Raw genomic sequence first — 20752 nt, forward strand, 5'->3', positions numbered from 1 at the left:
TTAAGGTTAATTATGAACTTTTATAAGCTCTGCAGTTCAAGGACAGGATTCAACTAATGAGTCCCAGCAGCTTCTGCTTGCACATTGGGGTTTTCCTCTCCTCCTCCTCCCACCCACTGCCCAAAACTGTCTCTGGAGGGGTTGGGAGAACCCCTGGAACAGCACACGGGGGGGGGGGGGTTGTTTCCTCTGGAAAGCCAAAATGCTTTCCTGACAGAACAATAAGAAAAGTGTGACTTTGAATGTCCAATTATGCATTGGGCATGCTGTTTCATGCAGCAAGCACATCAAATGGTACCAATCTTCGCTGCCACTATTTCAGCACAGTTTCTTTAAAAATGAGTAATCTGCACTGCAAATATCTACTACATAACAATGGAAAATGAAGAAAGAAAGCTCATTACTGGAAGAGCCTTCTGGATATTTTCCATTAAAATGAAAATGAAAGTTTCCACAGTATTTAGGTTCTCATCAATAAAAGAGGATTATATTTTACTTCCAGCTGTTAATTCCTGTTTTCTTGCTTAAGACAATATATAGTTTCTTTAAACTAGAGTCTCTCTGTCCCCACCATTTAAATAGGGATGTTTTGGTCCCATTTACTTTTTGGCGCCACAAAGGCACTGTTGTCAAGTCAAAGAGGAGAAAAACACAATATTATTTAACGCAATAAATTATTCTCACCCTTTAAACTGATTAAATACATTCACATGTAGCTTCTAGAGAAGCACACAAACAGGTCACTCTGTGGTGGCCAAAACTGCTTTCTGTAGAAATAATTTTTGAAAGCACTTTATCAATGAAAAAATTACTGCATTAATTACTATCCTGCCTCAAAAGTCACGATCGCCAAGCATTTTATAGAAGTACTGTGGTTACTGCTGCGTCTATTCACAAACAGACTTCATGAGCATTTATATACGCACAAGTCAATCTCCCTTCACTGACTGTGTTTAGACATGATACTAAACCATTGTTAAACATAATGTAAGAAGAGTCTTGTTGGGTCAGACCAAAGATGTATCTAGTTCAGCAGTCTGTTCTCAGAATAACCAACCAGAAGCCTGTGGGTAGTCCACAAACAGGACCTGAGTGCAATAGCACTCTCCTTCTTGCGCTCCCTAGCAACCTATTACAAGGTGTTGAGATGGTGACCATCTCAACACCTTGAAATAGCAAATGCCACGCAGTACATTTTTGCTTCATTTTCCAATACTGCACAGGAGAGAAACAGCAGGTCTAAGCAACCAATCTAAAACTATCTGCTGTGCAGTTGTACTTCCTTTTGCCTGTACTGAATTTTCGGATATTAAAATTCACTGAATTTTGAACCAGCTAGAGTTCACATACCCTCTTCCTCTGGCATGGCTGCAAGGAGATTAGAAACGTTCTCCTTCATTTTAGTTTAGCATGTCACTTAAATTCTAAGCTGTGGTTAATCTTAACAATGGTCAGTTGAAAACAACCAACTTCGTACACTATGTGTTAAGGGTTTACAATGGGAGTTCTCAAAAAGCCAGCACAATTCTTAGCTCAGGATCTACCTGGTGAGCCTCTAAGTAGGTTAACTGACAGATTAAGTCAATACAATTCCCAGTACTGGCTTCAAGCATCAGCACTGTATTTTACTTTTAACACTGGACAGCATTTAATAAGATTTTTTTTCAGCTGGCAGTAGAATAAACCAGAACCTCTTTATTCACTAGATGTCCAAGTCAAGCAATTAGAAGTCCTATAAACATCTTACTGAGCATGTGTTGGCATCATCTTCATCCTTCTCCTCGTAGTAGAAGTAGACGAAGGGGATCCATAAGAACACACAAAATAATATGATGGAATAGAGTGCTAGAAGTGAAAGGATGGAAAAATAATCATTCTCCCCAAAAATGATGTTAAAGGAACATGTTAACACATTTCAAACTCTCATTTACTACTACAATATTGGTCTACTGAGGCAATACACTATATATTATATTGCAAGTTATATGAAACTCCAAGGACAAAGTACTGAAAGAAAATCTTAGAGCCGATTGCCATCTTTGTGACTTCAACAAAATTAAACATCTGCCGTTTAGCAGGGCTGAGCCTGTTATGTTCAACACAACTATGGTTACTGAAAAAGCTTCCTAACTCAAGTAAGCCTACGAAACTAGCGTTCACAGCTTGAGGTATATGCCACATGTGAATGTATGCTTTACATATTATATGTGCTTCATCTCATGTGCTTTATTGTGCTCTGTTGTCTATGCTTGGGGGTTGGGAAACAGTGGGAAAGAGTCAAGAGTAACAAGCAAACACTGACAAACTTGGGTCAATCCCATTTTCAAGTGTTTTATGTCACAATAGCTATGGGCAGGAAGCCTTTATCATTTGTTCTCAGACCAAAATCATATTTTATATCTTCCCTTACCGTGTCACTATTTTGTACAAAAATTGCCAGAACTAAAAATTCAGGAATGGTAGAAAATAATTTTTTACTGCAGAAAACAGCTCTTTACTACAACTGTCAGTACTAAACAGAAAGAGCCCTATAACTAGTACTTACTGCCACAGTCCTTTTATGCTATCAGCAAGAAACAAGAATGGTGAATTTACTCCAGAAAATGATATGTACAAATCATACAGTCAAAAGGGATCTCTTCCTTACGTTTTCTTATTGAAAAATTGCAAGTTACACAAACAAGACTTCAGTCCAATCTTCGGCAAGTATAAAATTTTGTCGCAGTATGTTTTTTAAAGATAAACATTGGTGAGCAAACAAGAAATCCCAATATGTTGTGGTTCATACATGGAAGAAAACATGCTTTTCTCTGCGGTCATTTTGGCTCACCTCTACCAAAATCTCTCCCCAAAATACGCATCAAAATCACATTATCAAAGATCCTTCAGTGCCCATGTGACTACCAGTGTCATCTTCTATTCTCAAAGCATCCCACCCTTATACTTTTATTTCCAGGCAAATACATCCATCTTTCAGCAAGAGGAATGACAACATACTTCCTAATATCCTATCACAGCCTACAGGCTGCAAAATGGCTTGCCAACACTTTCTTGATCTGTTAACACACCCACAGGCAACCTCAGACTAAAACTGAATCAAGAAAGATCGAACGACTGACCAGTATGCAGTCTTTAATAAAAAGTCCTGCAGACTCATCTAAACATCAAAACGTTTTATTTAAAGATTACAGAGGAAAGCTGTCCACAAGAGTGGTCAGGCTACAGTGTCCAAATAAAAAAATTGTGTGATATTCTGAGTATTTTTTTCTACCTTGAGTGGGGGGAGAGATTTGCTTTCAGCTTTATCTATGATGGGACCTATTCGGTTTGATTTACATTTAGTACCATTTATACCTTTGTACATTTTGGTAGCCATTTTGTGAAGTCATGGTTCCGCTCATACAGAATGCCTGGGCACCTGGTGCCTACCTCATTAATCTGACACATTTAGAATCGCCTTCTATTTATACTTAAATCATTAGCTCCATCTGGAGGTTGGTCTGTGCAACAGCATCAAGCCTACAGACTACAAAATATTTCCCTCAAGATGGGGACACTTAACTTTATTATCTAAAATAAAAGTGTGTGTGATAATGCTTCTAGAGTAGGAAATATACGGCTTTCTTGAAGCAGCTTCAAGTACTCACTAGAAACTTAGTTTTATTTCCCTTACTTGTATTCCATTATTTCAATAGCTTAAAAGCCTCAAGAGTCAGCACTTGAATAGGCTTTCCACAAGAGTTTCACATTACCAGTGAATAAAGGTGGGTGAGTACTTTACATTTTTAGCCTATTAGCTTTATGCTAGATACATTAAGTATTACACTGGAAAATTAGGAAGGCTTCTCCTACTAATCCACAGGTCACTCTTCTGTCTGGAGACATGCAACACATTATCTGAACAGCTACAGCTCTGACAGATCATGCAGCACACACAAGCCATTTCCCAGGTATACTAGCTTTAGCAGTGAAAATATTTTCAAGTTTAGAGAAAATGGCTTTGCTAAGAATGGCAAAAGACTACGGTTCTGAATTTATCCTGCTAGGAGGGGGAATCTAGAATGGAAAGAAGATTACCTCTGTTGGGGAAATCAATCAATTGATTGATTGATTATATTAGACTTGCATACCACCCTTCATCTTAAGATCTCAGGGTGGTTTACAAGATAAAAATATAAGGCAAAAGCATAAATAAATAGTTAAAACAAAAACAACAACACAGTAAGAAAGGGAGCCTCTTAACTTCCATCTGAAGAATGTTATGTTTAATCTTATTGCATCATTTACTCCTGTAAGTAAAAAACTGTTGTGCCGTGTTATGCTTAAGCTGAAAGGTGAATAGAATTTAGGTAAGACATCCTTTTCCAACAATAACCAGCTACTGACATGTAATGAATTCATAGTGCAGCAGAATAATATTTTTTCTTCATGCTCAGGAAGGGAACCACAGTTCTTTCATCATGCTCCCATAAAGAAACCCCATCAAAGTCATATTATGCAAACTGGAACATGTCCTTCATTGAAGAATTCTCCCCTTACAGTGCGATGTCATTTCCTTAACTAGAAAGGGGTATTTTTAATAAATAAATACTTCTCCTAGCAGGGGACCAAAATGCAGACATCTGCAAAGCGAGGCCAAGATTAAATCAAGGATGCTGATATCCAGAAGCAACTCTACTAAACTATTTGGCAGCATATGAGCAAACATCCTGCTGAGCACATGTTAGAATGAAATAACAATGTTTGAAAATATTTTTCTACATTCTATAATTTAACATGCCATCAGCTTTTTCTGAACTTTAGCAAAAGTAACACAAAATAATATCTCATTGCAAGCTACTACTTGGGAGGTTAATATGCCATTTCAGAAACCTTAACCAAATGACTTTAAGACTGCTATCTAAGGAAAGAGATAATTTGAATACTGCACATCAAAGATAGTCGATGTGGTGCCCTCCATATTAATGGACTACAAGTTCCGTCACCCCTGACCACTGGCTATGCTGGCTTGGATTGCTGGGAGCCAGGAGCCCAACAACATCTAGAGAGCACCACTATGGCAACCTCTGTTGTAACTTTTCTGCCTTTCCTAAATAATACCATATGGCAGCCTAATGCACTACAATTCTGAAACTAAGAGGAGAGGGAAGATACGAGTGGCATAGGGAAATGATTTATAATGAAATGAAGAAGGTGCTTAAATGCACATTTGTGAAGAAACCAGAAGCCTTTCTCCTGGGCATGGTGGGTCAATTGGTATCAAGGAAAGATAGGATGTTTTTTATGTATGCTACAACAGCAGCAAGAGTACTTCTAGCAAAGTACTGGAAGACACTGGAAGAATGGCAGACCAAGGTGACTGACTACATGGGATTGGCGGAGATGACTGGCAGAATCCGTGACCAAGGGAGAGAGACGGTGGAAGAAGATTGGAAGAAATTTAAAGTTTATCTCAAGAACTGTTGCAAAATTAATGAGTGCTAAAATGTTTTGGGTCAGGTAAAACAGAATTGCGGGGAAAAATAAATGGATATGAGAAAAAGGATTCAAAGGGGAAAAAAGTGTTATAAATTGACATTGGGGCTTGCTGGAAAACTTCAAAACAGGGATGCAGAAAGGGGAGGTATGAGGAAGTCGATGAAAGAAGGTTTAGGAAAAAAATTGTGAAGAAATTATACGTGTTTATATGTTTGTTTGTTTTTGTATTGTTTTGTATTGTCTATTATTAAGTGTTAAAAAACCAATAAAAATTTTATAAAAAAAAAAAAGATACGAGTGGCATAATGATATATATAAAGAACCAAGTTCAATATCTGTCATTTTCAGCTAAAGATCTCAGGAAGCAAGGCCGCTCAAGATCTTTTAATGAGATACTGGCAGTCTTGAAGAAAGTCAGTGTTTAACGTTCTAAATTTTATGAACAACTGATCTGATTAAGGGACCAATCAGAACTCCCAATGCATGTTTCTAGAAGGGGGTTAGGAGACCAACAGAAATACATACATACATAATTTTGATTGTATGCTGCATTTCCATAGTTAAAACCATATTCAAGGTGGCTTACAACACGAAAAAAAACCTTAATTACAAACATAACAAAATAGAAGACCTTCAGAGAACAAAAGAACTCCTGTTCACAGGATAGCCAGAAAAAAATAATGTGAAGTAGCAGAACATAGCAAAAACCACAATTTAAAATTAAAAACTAGTATACACATGAAATATGCCACAAAACTACATGATCTGAACATAAAGAGTGTTATTTTATAATACTTACTGTAATATGCATATAATACTGTGTCTTCAATTTGCCTTGTAACATTTGGATCTGCCCAAGCCTGGAAATGTTGATAGAAGAAGAAAAACAACAATATTACATTAAATAGCAATTTGTGTAAGCTGTATACAATAACTACTTTCAAATATCAACTTCTGCTACATCGCATACATGTAGATGGGCGATTGAACTTCAAAGAATCACCTCAACAAATGAAATTAAGACCCTTCATTCTACTTTCCCTCTCCTCTGAAGAGTTGCGCTACAGAGATGACAGCTGAACGTGGTGTATCTTACTGAAGAAGAACCATTCAGTACAAACACAGATTACTTTTCAGCCATAGTAGTTGTGATCTTGCATACCCAAAACAATTAAATAACTTGTTACTAAATATCTTTGTTTCCTTTTAAGGCTCAGTCAGAAACCCATAGACATTTACAATGTAAAGCAATATGGCTTGCAGTTCCCAGATAAGTTCCCACATAATGCATGCATAAATATATTTATACCTACTTGCTGATCAGTTGGTTGCACGGACCTCTTCAACTTTCAAATAATCTATCTCGTAATGAATCAAATGTTGCTACATTAGCAAGAACTCAATGCAATTCTATTTCTAAAGCAGTCACTGTTATGACCCAAGGAGGGGTGAGTAAGTCTAACAACAACAAAAAATCACTCTGACCATTAGAACCCTATTTATCTAAAGCCTTGCACTGGAGTAATTCCAGGGAAATAATAATCTTATCTGAAATGATAAAAATAGACCAAAAAAACCCCACAATCGTATCTTATTAATTTACACTGGTTTGGAAGAGTCGGACATGACTAAACGACTAAACAACAACAAAGCCCTCATTCCTCTCATCCAGTTGACAGCGATGTGGTCTATCCCCCAAACTAGGCTGATTTTGAATACTGCACGTTATTCCCTTCCAAGCTCCAGTACTGCCCGAAAAAACCACGGTCCACAAACAGAAGCATGGCTTGCAGTCTGCCTCCATCTGTCCTCACTACCAACCCAGCCAAACCAAATCCATTAACATGTGCAGAGACGAGGATTCTCTCATTTGCACTCCCTTATGGAGAAGGAAAGAAAAAGCAGGACTCTGGCAGAAATGGTTTGCATGTCCAAACTGCTGAAAATGAGAGAAGACTCCATCACTTCTCCTGGAAAGCATAGAGAGGCAGAGTCATGCTTCTCTTGCACAGGGTTATGGAAAGATTCCTGTGGCTTATCTTATCTTATCCAAAACACTGGTCAGAAATCCTCACCTTTCTGCCATGCCTTTTGGATCTGAGGAAGAACTCTTCTCAAAAATTTGGAGAATGATAAAACAGCAGAAATTTCCCTATTTCTTCCCTTCTCTGAACATCCATGCAAAAGACACAAGACTACCTTTCTTCCAAGCTCTAGCTCTGAAATAAGCATAGACTTTTCTCTCAGCTGTCTTGCAGTTTGGAAAAAGGTGCAGGGACAGGACTTGCCAGTCACATTCCAGCTGTGTCATCCCTTCTCCAAATTGCGGTTGCAGAAGCTGTCAGAAGCTGCTTGCAAACGTCCATGGGCACTTGCCCCTGATGACTTTTAACTGTGGATGCCTGCCAAAAGTGTTTAAGTAGATCACTTGCTCAGAAGAATGTGGACAGGTATGCTTAATTTGAGCTCTTTCTGAATAAACAAAATACTTAAAACACACACATCTACTTTCAACCTCCATTCCACAGTCTGTAAGGCGTAAGACATTGGAGAATCCTGGTTTCAAAGTCTCACTTGGTGCCTGAAAAAGCCATATCCAAATTACTAGATACAGCACTATGGCTGTTAAGTAAACAAAATGTGTACTTAATGTGGCACTGGGAGGCAACATTCTACTTTTAATTTGCACCCTTTATTCAGAGTCACTTCATATCTTTACATCAAGTTTACAAGGCCTTGTTTCCAATGAAATGAGGGTTCTGAAAGTAACCTTGACAAACACAGCATTTGACACAGGAGTGACCATACAGGTTTCTGTTGATTCAGCCAGAGAGACTGCTATAGCTAATGGGGGGGGGGGGCAGGGACGCCAGTGTTAGAAGCAGAACTGCTCAGGAGTTAGAAAAGAACTGTTCTGTGCTATGGTAGGGGGAAAGGGAGGTGTTTATCCCACTATGTACCTTCTACTACCTCCAAGTGCAAAGTGAAGCCACACTAAAAACATGGCACAACAAAATTTATCCGTAACAGAAAGAAGCAGGACAACAGTATTTTCCTTAAGGAAAAGACACCTGTCATTCTCCATCATCACTCCAACATGAGCTTCCACTACTACAGCAGGTATGTTAATCAAACTTCTTTTTTTTAAAAAAAGTAACATATTGAGTAGTTTATTCCCTTTTAGAGAAGGGGGATTGCTTCTGGGGGGGGGTGATCTTAATAGGATTCATATTAAAAAGCTAGACTGAATGTGCTTACAGGAATGGAAGAAATAAGATGACCTAGGAGAATGGAAGGGACTATTGCAACAGTTTAAACTTAACAGATGGGAACTGGAATTTATATCCTTTCCCACACAATCCATTCTTACTCCAGGCTGGATAACACTTTAAGAGACCCATTGCTTTTCCATAATGCAACTGTGGCTGTAATTGAACCACAGAAAAATTCAAATTACAACTTGCCCTTAAAAGATTTGAGGTGGGCATCCATTTAGGACAAATACATAAATATGTGTATATCTATATCTGTGTTGGGCCACTAGTCTTTCAAAGATGTATTTCAGGTGCTATGGCTATAGGCAGAGAGACTGAATGCAGAAGTTTTGTAACAACCCAAAGACATTTTTCCCCCTTACTGCAATTTTTAACACAATCTAGAATTTAATATGTTAAAGGCATTTAATATGTTAAAGGAATTTAGCATCTTAAGTTTCAGATGCTTCTAAAATTCATAAAGGGGAGAAATGAGTTTATAATAATTGTACATATAGCACAGCAACTGAAGTCCCAGAGTGGGCTAGATCACAAATAATCCGATGATGACTTTCCATGTCATATGCACCTCGTTAATCCTTTCTCAAGACAAATTCCCTTCCTTCTACCCTTACCTATCCAAAAATTCATATTTCCAATCATCTGAAGGCAACTCTGTTTAGGGAAGTTTTTAATGTTTGATGCTTTATCATGTTTTCAATATTCTGTTGGGAGCTGCCCAGAATGGCTGGGGTATAAATTATTATTATTATTATTGGAAGAAACATGGATCTTGGAATTCACATTAGGAAAAATAAGCCATTACACAACTTAACTTGCAAGGAGTGTAATTCATATAGCCCTGGCTATAACCTGGAAGATGTATGTATCCTAGATAAAAATATATCCTGTCACAGTGAATAGGTACAAATGAGCAACACACGCAGTAATACTCCAACAATGGACAAACCATGCCAATTTAAGATTAGTCATATGTGATATGCAAGTTATCGCCACTTCAATAAGTTATTTCTGCCTTTTTAACAAGCAGTACCATTTCTATTTATTAATTTATGGTTTTAATATATACATATGGAAAACAAACACACACAAAAAGAAAGAAGTTTATATAACCCACTGCCTTTAAAAACAAATTCAGAACATTACTGCCATTAATCCTGTTTTTAACCAAACTCAGGTAATAAAACATACAAAATTCCAATGCTGAATCAGTGCCAAACACTAACTGATCCTTCTGCTTCAGCTCTCCTAACATGCATTACTTGTATGTACAAGGCTGGAAAGAGAAGCAACTGTTTTTACATTCAGTGACACTGCACATTTTGTAATACAGCTGCCCTCTTCCTGTTGAAAATGTAGTTTTATGATATTTGACATGTGGGCCTGGTTCAGAGATAACATTGCACAATCTGCTGATTCTGGTTAGGAGGCTGAAAGCTCATGCCTTGTTTATCCCTCAGCTCAAGTTTGTACGTAACTCCTTCCCCACCCTTTCGTGTTAGAACTAACTACAGTGCACTGTTGTGTCTGCACCAGCATTAAAATAATTACCAATAGTTAAATCAAACAGCTTCCTGGTTTCAATATTTAAGAAGCTAACAAACATTAGCGTAGCTATTGGCATGCCAATGCAGACATAACACTGCACAAGGTAATGTTCAAAAGGGAAGGGAAGAGTAAACAGTGTGCAAGCTCAAAGGAGATGGAGTAGTCACACTTGATAGAATGCCTGATCTTCTAGCCATACGTTAGGAGACTGAATAATAATTAGAAGATACAATATTGCCCAATCAACAGACCAATCCTGTTCATTTGTCTTTGTTGTTGGTCTCATTTTTCATGGGGCTTATCCCCTACTAAGTGTGATTATCATTGCAGCCCACTTGAATATATTTTACGTAGCTGGAAGGGTTAATCAATACATACCTTGAATGTCCCATTTTGGTTTTTCACATAAGAAACCAGAAAAATGTCAACTGGCAGAAGTGCTGATGTAATAAGCGCTATTGCAAGAGCAAAAATAGCTGTTATAGTAGAGATTACTTCACTTTCACGTCTGCTCTGGTACTTGCGGACATAAACCCAGCAGAATATCAGGATAACCTAAAAATAATAATACAGAAGTTACTACAACCCAGTAAAAGAATCATATTCTTGCCATAATCCTATTTCTCAATACAAAAACAAAATCCATGCAAAGGTATGTACTCTCTATGGACAGATTTTTAATTGTGTTTCTTTTGAGATTTTCCCTTTCACCAGGTCAGCATTTCATCCCCCCAACAAGATGCAGCAGTGGGTTAGAAAATTACAAAGCCATTATTTTTAAGTGCAGATTCAACACTTGTAAGGCTTCTATTTTAAGCAGCTTCATATCTTATCTGAATGTTAATGTAATGAGTCAGTTCTTACAACTGGTAACTGAATACCTCAGGACTCTATTTTACCTTGTAACAGCAAGTTTCCCATTTGTTACCAGGATTGTTACCAATAAGGTAACACACATAAGGCTACCCTGAACTCCTAAAACATTTGTAAATTTATTAACAGATTGGTAAACTTTCAGCCAAATTGAAACCAACATGATCTTAATCTAGTTCAGGGTGACTTATGTAGGGTTATCCCATTGTTTACAAATCTATGATGTAACAATGATTGGTTGCCCAAGGTTAGCTAAGGGCAGCGAGTCAAGTCTCCCTTGTCTAAATCCAATATCCTATCCATTACACCAGACTGGCTCTCACACTTGCTCTTTTGGGCTGTCCAGGGTTCTACTTATTTGGTCATAGGAAGCTTTATGACTGCAGGAAATGCTTTTTTTAAGGGGGTACTCAAAGGTACACAGTACCAACATCTCTTTTCTGTTGTTAAAAAGTGTGGCACTTACTGTAACAACTTCATGGTGAGTACTGACACCTATTTTTCGGGGCGGGGGGGAGCACTGACTGCAGGTCCTCTGTCACAGTCATAAAACAAAACTGTGACATCCCAGAGCCCCCAAACAAAGCCTGACCCATGCATGTGTGGTTGCCCATTCTGTCCACTAAATCTAGACTCCCCAAATCTGCTACTACCATCTACAGTGCTCCCTACTTCTCTCTCAGATAGACACACAGACCTCTTCACATTCACACAGGGATTGTGCATGCGTAGCCCAGTTTTTTAAGGCACCTGTTGTGCAAACATACATTACATTTGCAGAAATGTAATGTTCTATGTAGATGCTTGCCACACCGAAATGGTTAATGTAATCCTAGTATGTCCTCTCAATATTCACTGAAGATCTGTAGAGAGGTTTGGCAATAAAAAGCCATGTAATGCATGCTGAAGGGCAGAGTGGGCATGTTAGACTGTATTAGCATTGGAAATTATTGAGCCATGGGGTGCTATTTAGTTTGGACATCTGCATATACGATATACACAAGCCTTAAGCAGGTACAAAAAGTTCGTTCATCAGTTCCACACTCCCTCATTGCAAGCCAAGGTAGGGATTATTTATTTCATACCATCAATACATCTGGTACTTAAAACAGGGCAGGAGAAAGAAAAACAGTTCCCCTTCTCAAGACCTTACATTTCCATACTAGTATGCTCAAGTAGAAGAATTCTAGACAGTACCATTTCAAGACTGGTGTATAAATTTCATATGCTTACCAATGCAAAACAAAAACAAACACTCCCTTCTTATTGCACATCAGAGTAAAGGGCTATAAACCAAACTCTACCTGCAAGTGTTATTACAGTGGTACCTCGGGTTACATACGCTTCAGGTTACAGACTCCGTTAACCCAGAAATAGTGCTTCAGGTTAAGAACTTTGCTTCAGGATGAGAAATCGTGCTCCGGCGGCACGGCGTAAGCGGGAGGCCCCATTAGCTAAAGTGGTGCTTCAGGTTAAGAACAGTTTCAGGTTAAGAAGGGACCTCTGGAAAGAATTAAGTACTTAACCCGAGGTACCACTGTATTTGCTACATGCAGCCCTGAGCAGTACTGTCCTAATGCCACTTTACTTTGCATAATGCCAGTCACCCCTGCTACTCTAACCTCCCGAATGGATGACAGGATCAGTAAAGGAAGGGTGCAAAAAGGGACGCCTAACCCACCTTACACTTTAACGACAAGGTGGCTTTAACTGGGAAACCTACAAGGAGACACGCACACATATATAGGGGCTCTTTCCGCACCCGCTGGAAAACAAGGTAACGATATTTAGCTATTATTGCTCGATTCTTTTCCTCCCGAGCACTTCGGCTTGCGCAGTTTTTCACTCGCTTCCTAGAAAGCAAATCCCATGGGTGCAAATTTTATTTCTAAACAGGTACATTGCGCCACGTCGTTTCTCTTACGCGCCCTAAGCAACGACGGCTGCCAGCCTATGCAAACTTAACTTGAGAGTGAGCCTGGCTTGCTTCCCAGTATACGGACAGGCGGGACAGGGTGAAAGCGTGGAAACTACGGAGCCTTATACAGTATAATTCGCCTGCTCTCCTCCCTTTCTAAACTGAAAAGAGCCCTTTAAGGCGGGGGTCGGGCCAGGTCCTCGCCCCACTCTTCCCATGGGGCGCAAAAGCCCACAAGCTTACCAGCAAAGCGAGGCCGAAGAGGCACCAGCCCGTGACCAGGTCCGTCTCCGCGGTGAAGGCCGCCATCTTAACTTCCGGCAACAACACTGACGCTCACGGCAACGGCGCCGCCGCCGCGAGGGGGAGGAGTCTAATGGAGCACCAGGGGGCGGGGCCAAGCGAGGCCCAAAGCAAGGGGAACAGCGTTACCGTAGGAACCGCTCAACAACACTCTGCACCAGAAGACTGGCGATTGCTCTTGATTGGCTGGCCCGGCTGCCGAAGGAGGCCAATGAGGGCGCGGCGGAGCAAAATCACCCACCCACGCCCAGCGGACCTTGTTGCGTGTCGATTCCCGACTAGGCAGCGTGGCGGTTGGAATCGTGGCCGCTCTGAATTAAGTTAGGGTGGTGTGTTTTTTTAAGGACGTTGTGGGCGCGCCTTAAATTATGGTTTCGGGTGACTTGTTAGAAAGGCGGAGGCCCGTTTTAGATTTCGGTATTGGGGAGTCATAAAGGTTCTCTGGGTGGAAAACTTAAAAAGACGGGCAGCTTAAAGAATAATAGACACGGGAACTAGCGTAGGATTCGTGCATACGAAGCACGGACGTTTGCATTGCAAGTTTGCACGCGCAATGCAAGCATTCTTGCTTCGTATCCATAGGCTGCGAAATGCCTTTTACCAGTAATGCAATCCTGCACGTGTCTTCTTCGGAGCAAGCCGCCCCGACCCAGCTAAATTTGCTGGGATGGCAACTTTGGAGAGGACGCAGCAGGAACAGGCGCTTCTGAGAACCGAAATCCCGTCTGAAGGTTTACTTAATCTAGGTCCGTTGCCTGAATTTAACTCCCGTGGGGCTGGCCATTCCCAGGTGCGTGAATAGGGGGTAACCCCGCAATCGCTGCCGTGCATGCATCGCAACAGGGATGAGAGGCAGCAGTAACCGTATAACTTCGTAAATCGTGGACGGGGTGAGAAAAGAAAAGGAGACTGAACCGTGACGTGCAGCAGCAGCAACAGCTACCTACCAGCAAAGCGACACTAAAGCACCACCTCGCGGTCGGGTCCGATACAATCGTAAAAATCTCCATCTTGGCTTTCGGTTGCCTAGCCTAACAGCACCGCCCTCTCTGCCGCCATTTATGGAGAACAGAAGCACACGCCCGTGTAAATAGCCTCAAGTCTCCCTCCTGTGTAACAGATCTGCCTTTCAGCCTTGAATTTAATCTTTAACCACGTCAGACGGGGGGGGGGGGTGTCACATGCTTCATTTCTTCATCAGGGGAAAAAAAGTCCCTGCACTTAGAAAAGTAGAATGTCATGGAGAAGTTAAACCAGGTTTTCTGTAAAGTATTCTTAGCATTTTTGGTGCAGAGGAACCTACATGTAGTCTTAAATAGTATAGTCTAGTAACCACAGGAGTTTTCTCTAGTATAGTCTAGTATAGTCTATAAATAGTATAAATAGTATAGTCTAGTAACCACAGGAGTAGTGGGTTGACAAAGCAGACGACACAGAGAGTCCTCCAAGTAGCTCTTTATAGTAAGCTTGAACTGAACTGAAGGGTTCAGCCAACCTGCTTATATAGAGCTCCACTACAACGCAACAGTAACAACTTTCTGTAACTATCCAATCACTGAACGTCACTTTCAATTCCTTATTTGCATATGTGGACCTGAGTGAAAACTATCTACAGTATCCCCCTGCTGGCCCAGGGTGAGAACTTCAGTACATAACATTTTCCTAATCCCCAAATGCTTTGGCTCCTACTTTTGTACATGTTCCTTATGACAGTTTGAAGCCACTGCTGTTCTTTTGCCCAACCTTCATTCTTCCTGTTTTGTAGGCCAAAAATAATTGAGGATATTCCAAATGAAAATTAAGATCTGTACTAGGAAAGGAAGGTTGGATGGTAATGTACAAACAGTTGAAGATATAGGAGACAGAAACATTAACATGGCCAGCAGTGGGAGGAGACTAGGCAGATGCTGAGTGAGTGATTTGAACCTCCATTTATTTCCAACTTTTCCTAGGTTCAGAGTGTGCAAGATTCTCATGCCAAGTGTTCCAAAAGGCTGTCAGAGATCTAATCATGCAGATCAATTTAGAAGTTAGAAGCAATACTACAATGAAAAAATATGAATAGGCATATCAGAATGAAAGGGCGTATTATTTCTTAAATAAGGAAGCAAAGCATTCACTAAGCTTGATTCAAATGGACAGCGGAGGTTAATTATAATGAGAGGGCATTTAAATCCAACAATCAGAAATAAAAGATGTCAGTTAAAATGATTACTGTATACTTCTGTTAGTAACTGACAATGGCATTCTATGCTTCTCTATTCAGAAGTAAGTTCCCCTGAGTTCAGTAAGCAAGTTGGTATATTTTGTTTATGAAGCAAGAACAAGGTGGCTAATTTAAAACAAAAGGTGCACAGCACAATCCTATGCATGTTTATTCAGATATGAGTCCCCATGTTCAGTGTAAGTATGTTCAACATGGCACCCTAAAGCACATTCAACAAATTTCCATGGATCGTCAATTAATGGCTATGTTACTAAATGCATCGCTTTAAAAGACTGACCAACAGACCATCCTTTTATTGGTCAAAATCAGAAAATAGAATATTGTAGGTCAAACCACAGAATTCCCAAAATAAGCCAAATTCAGTCTGTGTCTCTTAACTACTTGATAAGGTACATGAGATCATCAGCTGACATATCCCACCAAAGATGAAAATATCTAACGCTAGCTTGATGTCATCTGCTTTTTATATGTAGCTACAACATTCTGGGTTTGACCTCTTTTCTCAATTTGAACTTACAGATTCTATGGTGATAAGTAGAATTTTACTTTTGTTCGACCAGTGCATTATTGAAGTAGGTGTTGTTCTTTGCCAGAATTGTTATGGAACTCCTTCGTTTGAGTGGGAGCTGTTCTAACACTAGGGTGACTCAGAGTTTGCTTCAAAATATGAATCATCTCAGATCTGCCATTTCAAAACCTCCTAAGCTATGCAGGTACGATTATAGGAACTGGCCTCCGTAATCCCCAAATGGCCAAACGTTCTGCAAGAGATCACACGGGGTTCAAAATGTAACATGCAAGATTTCAAATTACATAGATGGCTTTCTTGGGACAGCCATTTAATATCAAACATGTTTTGTGACTAAAAATAGACCATTCTGCTGACATGGTGCATAATGCTAAACTGGGCTTCTCTTTGCCAGTAACCTCAGGATTCCCCCCTTCCTGTTTTCATGACTTCATAGTTTTCTTTATAGTCATGAGTACCTTGCAAGGTTTGTTTCTCTGCTTGTCCAATTGACACCGGAATTGGAGATGGCACTATAGGAGAGGGACTTGCACGAAAATAGCAAAGGTTGGAATACCACCATCTCACCTTTTCCTCAAACCATCCAACAAAGGGTTGCACATTTCTCTCGTGGCACTAGGGAATATCCCTACCAGCAAGGGGTGGCATAAACGTGCTAACCCTAGACACTATGGGGTGGTTGGGAATTGTGTTGGCCGGGAGAAAATAAGTGTAACACAATGAACCAGAATGTAGGACAATGTTAGGAAGGCCTTAGTTGCATCTCATAGCACAAGCCCATCAGTTTCATTTGCTCTCACCAATTATGGCTTTGGGGTCGCAGCAAGAGTTAAACCACCCTTCATCACCAATGTAAATGTGGATGTCATGCGCCAGTCACTGTGGAAGCAACAATGTAGAGCGCAATGTAGGAACACAAGAAGCTGCCTTATACTGAGGCCAGACCCTTGGTCCATCTACTTCCTATATACTGACTGGCCGTGTCTCTCACACCATTACCTGGAGATGTCAGGGGTTGAACCTTCTGCAAGAGCAGATGCTCTACTACTAAGCTACGGCGCTTTCCCAACCTCGTTCTGCCCATGATTCCTTGTAGTTCCTGCTTACTTGTGTGTTAACATCTAAATTCTTAGTACTTTAGTGTGCTGCTTCTGAACACAAGCATTCAAAACAATGTCAGCCAGTATCTCCTGACTCTGTTAGCATCTGACCCTGCGAAACACCCTCATCAGAATTTGACTATGTACAGTGACAGTAATACATCCAGTAGTACCTTGGGTACTTCAGGTTGCTTCAGGTTACAGTCTCCGCCAACCCAGAAATAGTACCTCAGGTTAAGAACTTTGCTTCAGTATGAGAACAGAAATTGCGGCACGGTGGCAGCGGGAGGCCCCATTAGCTAAAGTGGTATCTCAGGTTAAGAACAGTTTCAGGTTAAGAACGGACCTCCAGAACGAATTAAGTTCTTAACCCAAGGTATCACTGTATATGAAAACAGTTTCTGTTTCTGTTTGCCTTTTATAATCAGTTTTTCTGTCATTTTAATTTTTGTTGTATCATCTTGTTGAAACATAACATTAAATGTGACCCCTATTAACACTGTTATCCATTTTCTAAGACATTACAGAATATATTTATATATTTCTGTTGGTGGTGGCCTGGATGGAAACAGCAAAAAGCTGGAAAATACCTTCAGGCTGCTCAATCCAAGGATGGTTCACAAGAGTATGGCACATTATCCAGATGAAAAATTAACACATCACAGCAGATTAGTTAGAGGGTTTGTTAAATATTACGTTTTTATCCTACAGCAGGGCATGTAAACCATTTATCATTTTGGTGGAAAAGTGTTTGTTGTCGTGGAAAACTTTCCTAACAATGCATCACATCACTATTCTTCAGCTAATGTTATCTATCACCGGTAAAACTGTTTACATTTCTCTTTGTGCAAATTATAATTTGATTGCTGTTTAATGCTTATGTTTGGTCTAATCTGTTTTTAAAAATGTAACAATAGTAATTGGCCGTTTGCCTGTCTGATTTGTAACAATACAGTTCTTTATTTTTCAGTGGCTTTCCCCATACATTTTCTGCTGCTTGTAAAGATCACTTAGTGCTGCATTTTGGTTTTAGTGCTGTTTATTTCTTTCGTATGTAATTTTTATAGTATGGATTTTCTTTAATGTTAACCACTTTGATAAATATTCTTAATGCATTTAATAATGAAATTAAAACACATTTAGTCTGCAGTCGAAGACAAACTGGCTTCACAATTTGCTTCGCTTCAAAACAGAGTACCGTATCTTTGAGGCCTGACCATACAGTGGTACCTCGGGTTAAGTACTTAATTCTTTCCAGAGGTCCCTTCTTAACCTGAAACTGTTCTTAACCTGAAGCACCACTTTAGCTAATGGGGCCTCCTGCTGCTGCCGCGCCGCCAGAGCACAATTTCTGTTCTCATCCTGAAGCAAAGTTCTTAACCTGAAGCACTATTTCTGGGTTAACAGTGTTTGTAACCTGAAGCGTATGTAACCTGAAGCGTATGTAACCCGAGGTACCACTGTATAGGGTTTGTGACTACTGACCGAATTGTTCAAATCGCATGAACCTCAGGCAAAACACATTTTAGGGTGACAGGATGCAAAGGAGGACAGGGTTAGTTACGGTTATCAAAGTGGGGCTTTCAGGCGATGCGTATTTTTCTTCAACCCTGCAGAACAATCTGCACTGCTGAAAATCACTCTTCTGCACAACTAAGAAGCATATAGACAAGGACATGCTGGGGCAGAAGGGTAGCAAATAGGGGTGTCGTGCATTTTATGGTGACCACACCTGATGCTGGCAACGACAACCAGCAGACATACTGCCTAACCAGCCCCACCACTTCCCACCAACCTGTCTACCCCTCCCCTTCCTAGACCAAAGGGAGGCCTTGGCATCACTACCGCTACTAAAGCAATGACAAAACAAATATGTAGGCCGGTGAAGGGGAAGGGACTGTCACTGCCACCACCATTGCCATGAAGAGGCAGGGGGAAGCAGAGGAAAGGGGGGAGATGAAGGCAACGAAGAGGCACATAGTATGTTTGGACCAAGGCCAATCAAGGACATAACAGGGAAACATATTAGACTTCATAATCTTATTTCCCCCCCCCCTCAGTTTTTCTGGGTCTTAGCTGAGGTAATTGACTTCATTTCAGTAGGTTCTCATATATGAATACAACAGACAGAGAAAAGCTTCTGGTGTTGCATTTAGGCAGCAAACCTTGATATGAGATAATAGGTATTGAAAAAACTCAGTTGCTCCTGCTTTAATCAATGAAATCATGGAAGGTATACAATAGAAAGGTCCCCTTTTGTGCACACATACATGCAGCTTGACAGAATGACAGGCCTCTTTATTACTGTATTATAGAAACGTGGGCGGGGAACCAGTTTTCAGGACCTTTCCTCAGACCAGACTATGCCTCAGCCTTTAGAATAAATATGACGACCCAAAGTCACAGAGTATAAACTCTCACCACATGCCAAGGATTTCACAGTAGCCTCCCCAAAATCAACTACACTGCTACAGAGAGGAGGCCAGTGAGGTATAATGTATAGAAATTCACATAATGTCAGTAAAGAGAAAAATCGAATAGTACCGGAAGAAAAGGAAATTAATTTTTTCTCACACATCTTCCCTATGGAAGGCAATAGGTACAATAACAACAAAAACTACAGCTCTCATAATTAATTCTCTGTGTTTCCAACAACATGGCAATGATATGCTTCCCTCCTTGAATGAAATCTTGGGACTGAATGCCTTGGAGGGAAAATCAGGTAGTAGCCACTGTGCAGCACAGTGCTTTGGGAACAGGAAGAACCACTAGGAGCAAAGGTGCTTTCTGCCCTGCCCTGCTCTGTTCTCTTTTCAACAGTGCAATTTTAGCATTGCCTTCATTGGCATTATCCATTTGATCTGAGGACAAAGTCATGTGGAGTGGCCTGTGTACTAGTAAAGAGAAGCAACAATGAGAGAGCCTACTTTGCATTTTTTTCATTAAGGTCAATAAAAAAGAAGGGTGGGGAGAAGGAAGAACAAAGAACCGGCCAGGAATGCCGTGCATCCATTGTGTGCTTGGATTATTAGCCACCGATGGGGAAGGCAAAGGGTCTTCTTGCTCCCATCTGCTCTGCTCTCTTCACCCACTGCAAATGATTATAGATCCACACTTGTTTACCATGTTCAGACTTCAGGAAGCAGTAGACTGTAACTAATCAAAATCAGCAATCCTGGATTCCCAAACTTCAAAGACTCAAATAAGAGAATAGATGGCCCCCATATTCCCATCCCAGTTAGCTGACTGTGGTTTCACAGAACAAAAGCCACCCTAATTTTCAAAATGTCATTAAGGAAGCTTTAATAATATAAATAGGGTGTGTGCGTTGACTTGGTTTAGGAGCTAAATAACCTTGTGAATTGGGATGATTTTGCAGTATTATTAATTCTGTATTTCTGTTTTATAGCTCTATATTTGCCTATATCTCTGTGGTCCTCCCATCCATGGTTGTTTTTTTGCAAGAAATAAGGCTGTCCAAAATGTTACACACAGAGCACT

The 20752-nt window shown here is 40.3% G+C and overlaps 1 protein-coding gene and 1 long non-coding RNA gene across 3 annotated transcripts in view; one reads left to right on the forward strand and one right to left on the reverse strand.

Annotated features, from left to right (window-relative positions):
* Window positions 1–13470, reverse strand: part of LMBRD1 (LMBR1 domain containing 1) — a 45942-nt gene extending 32472 nt beyond the window's left edge. The window contains exons 1-4 of the mRNA XM_083607295.1: window positions 13336–13470; window positions 10680–10856; window positions 6278–6338; window positions 1748–1845 (exon numbers count right to left, since the gene is read on the reverse strand). Coding sequence (XP_083463421.1) covers window positions 1748–1845; window positions 6278–6338; window positions 10680–10856; window positions 13336–13401 — 402 coding nt within the window. The 5' untranslated portion in view covers window positions 13402–13470. The remainder of the gene's footprint in view (window positions 1–1747; window positions 1846–6277; window positions 6339–10679; window positions 10857–13335) is intronic.
* Window positions 13471–13644: 174 nt separating this feature from the next.
* Window positions 13645–15606, forward strand: LOC310759824. 2 transcript variants are annotated; one of them, XR_014546536.1, is made up of 3 exons: window positions 13645–14481; window positions 14641–14745; window positions 14801–15606. It is a non-coding gene; the product is annotated as an uncharacterized lncRNA (long non-coding RNA). The 2 variants fall into 2 exon arrangements; XR_014546535.1 differs by having other exon boundaries at window positions 13645–14745.
* Window positions 15607–20752: the final 5146 nt, after the last annotated feature.

This window comes from Podarcis filfolensis (genome assembly GCF_964270895.1).
Source record: "Podarcis filfolensis genome assembly, chromosome: 3".
NCBI lineage: Eukaryota > Metazoa > Chordata > Lepidosauria > Squamata > Lacertidae > Podarcis > Podarcis filfolensis.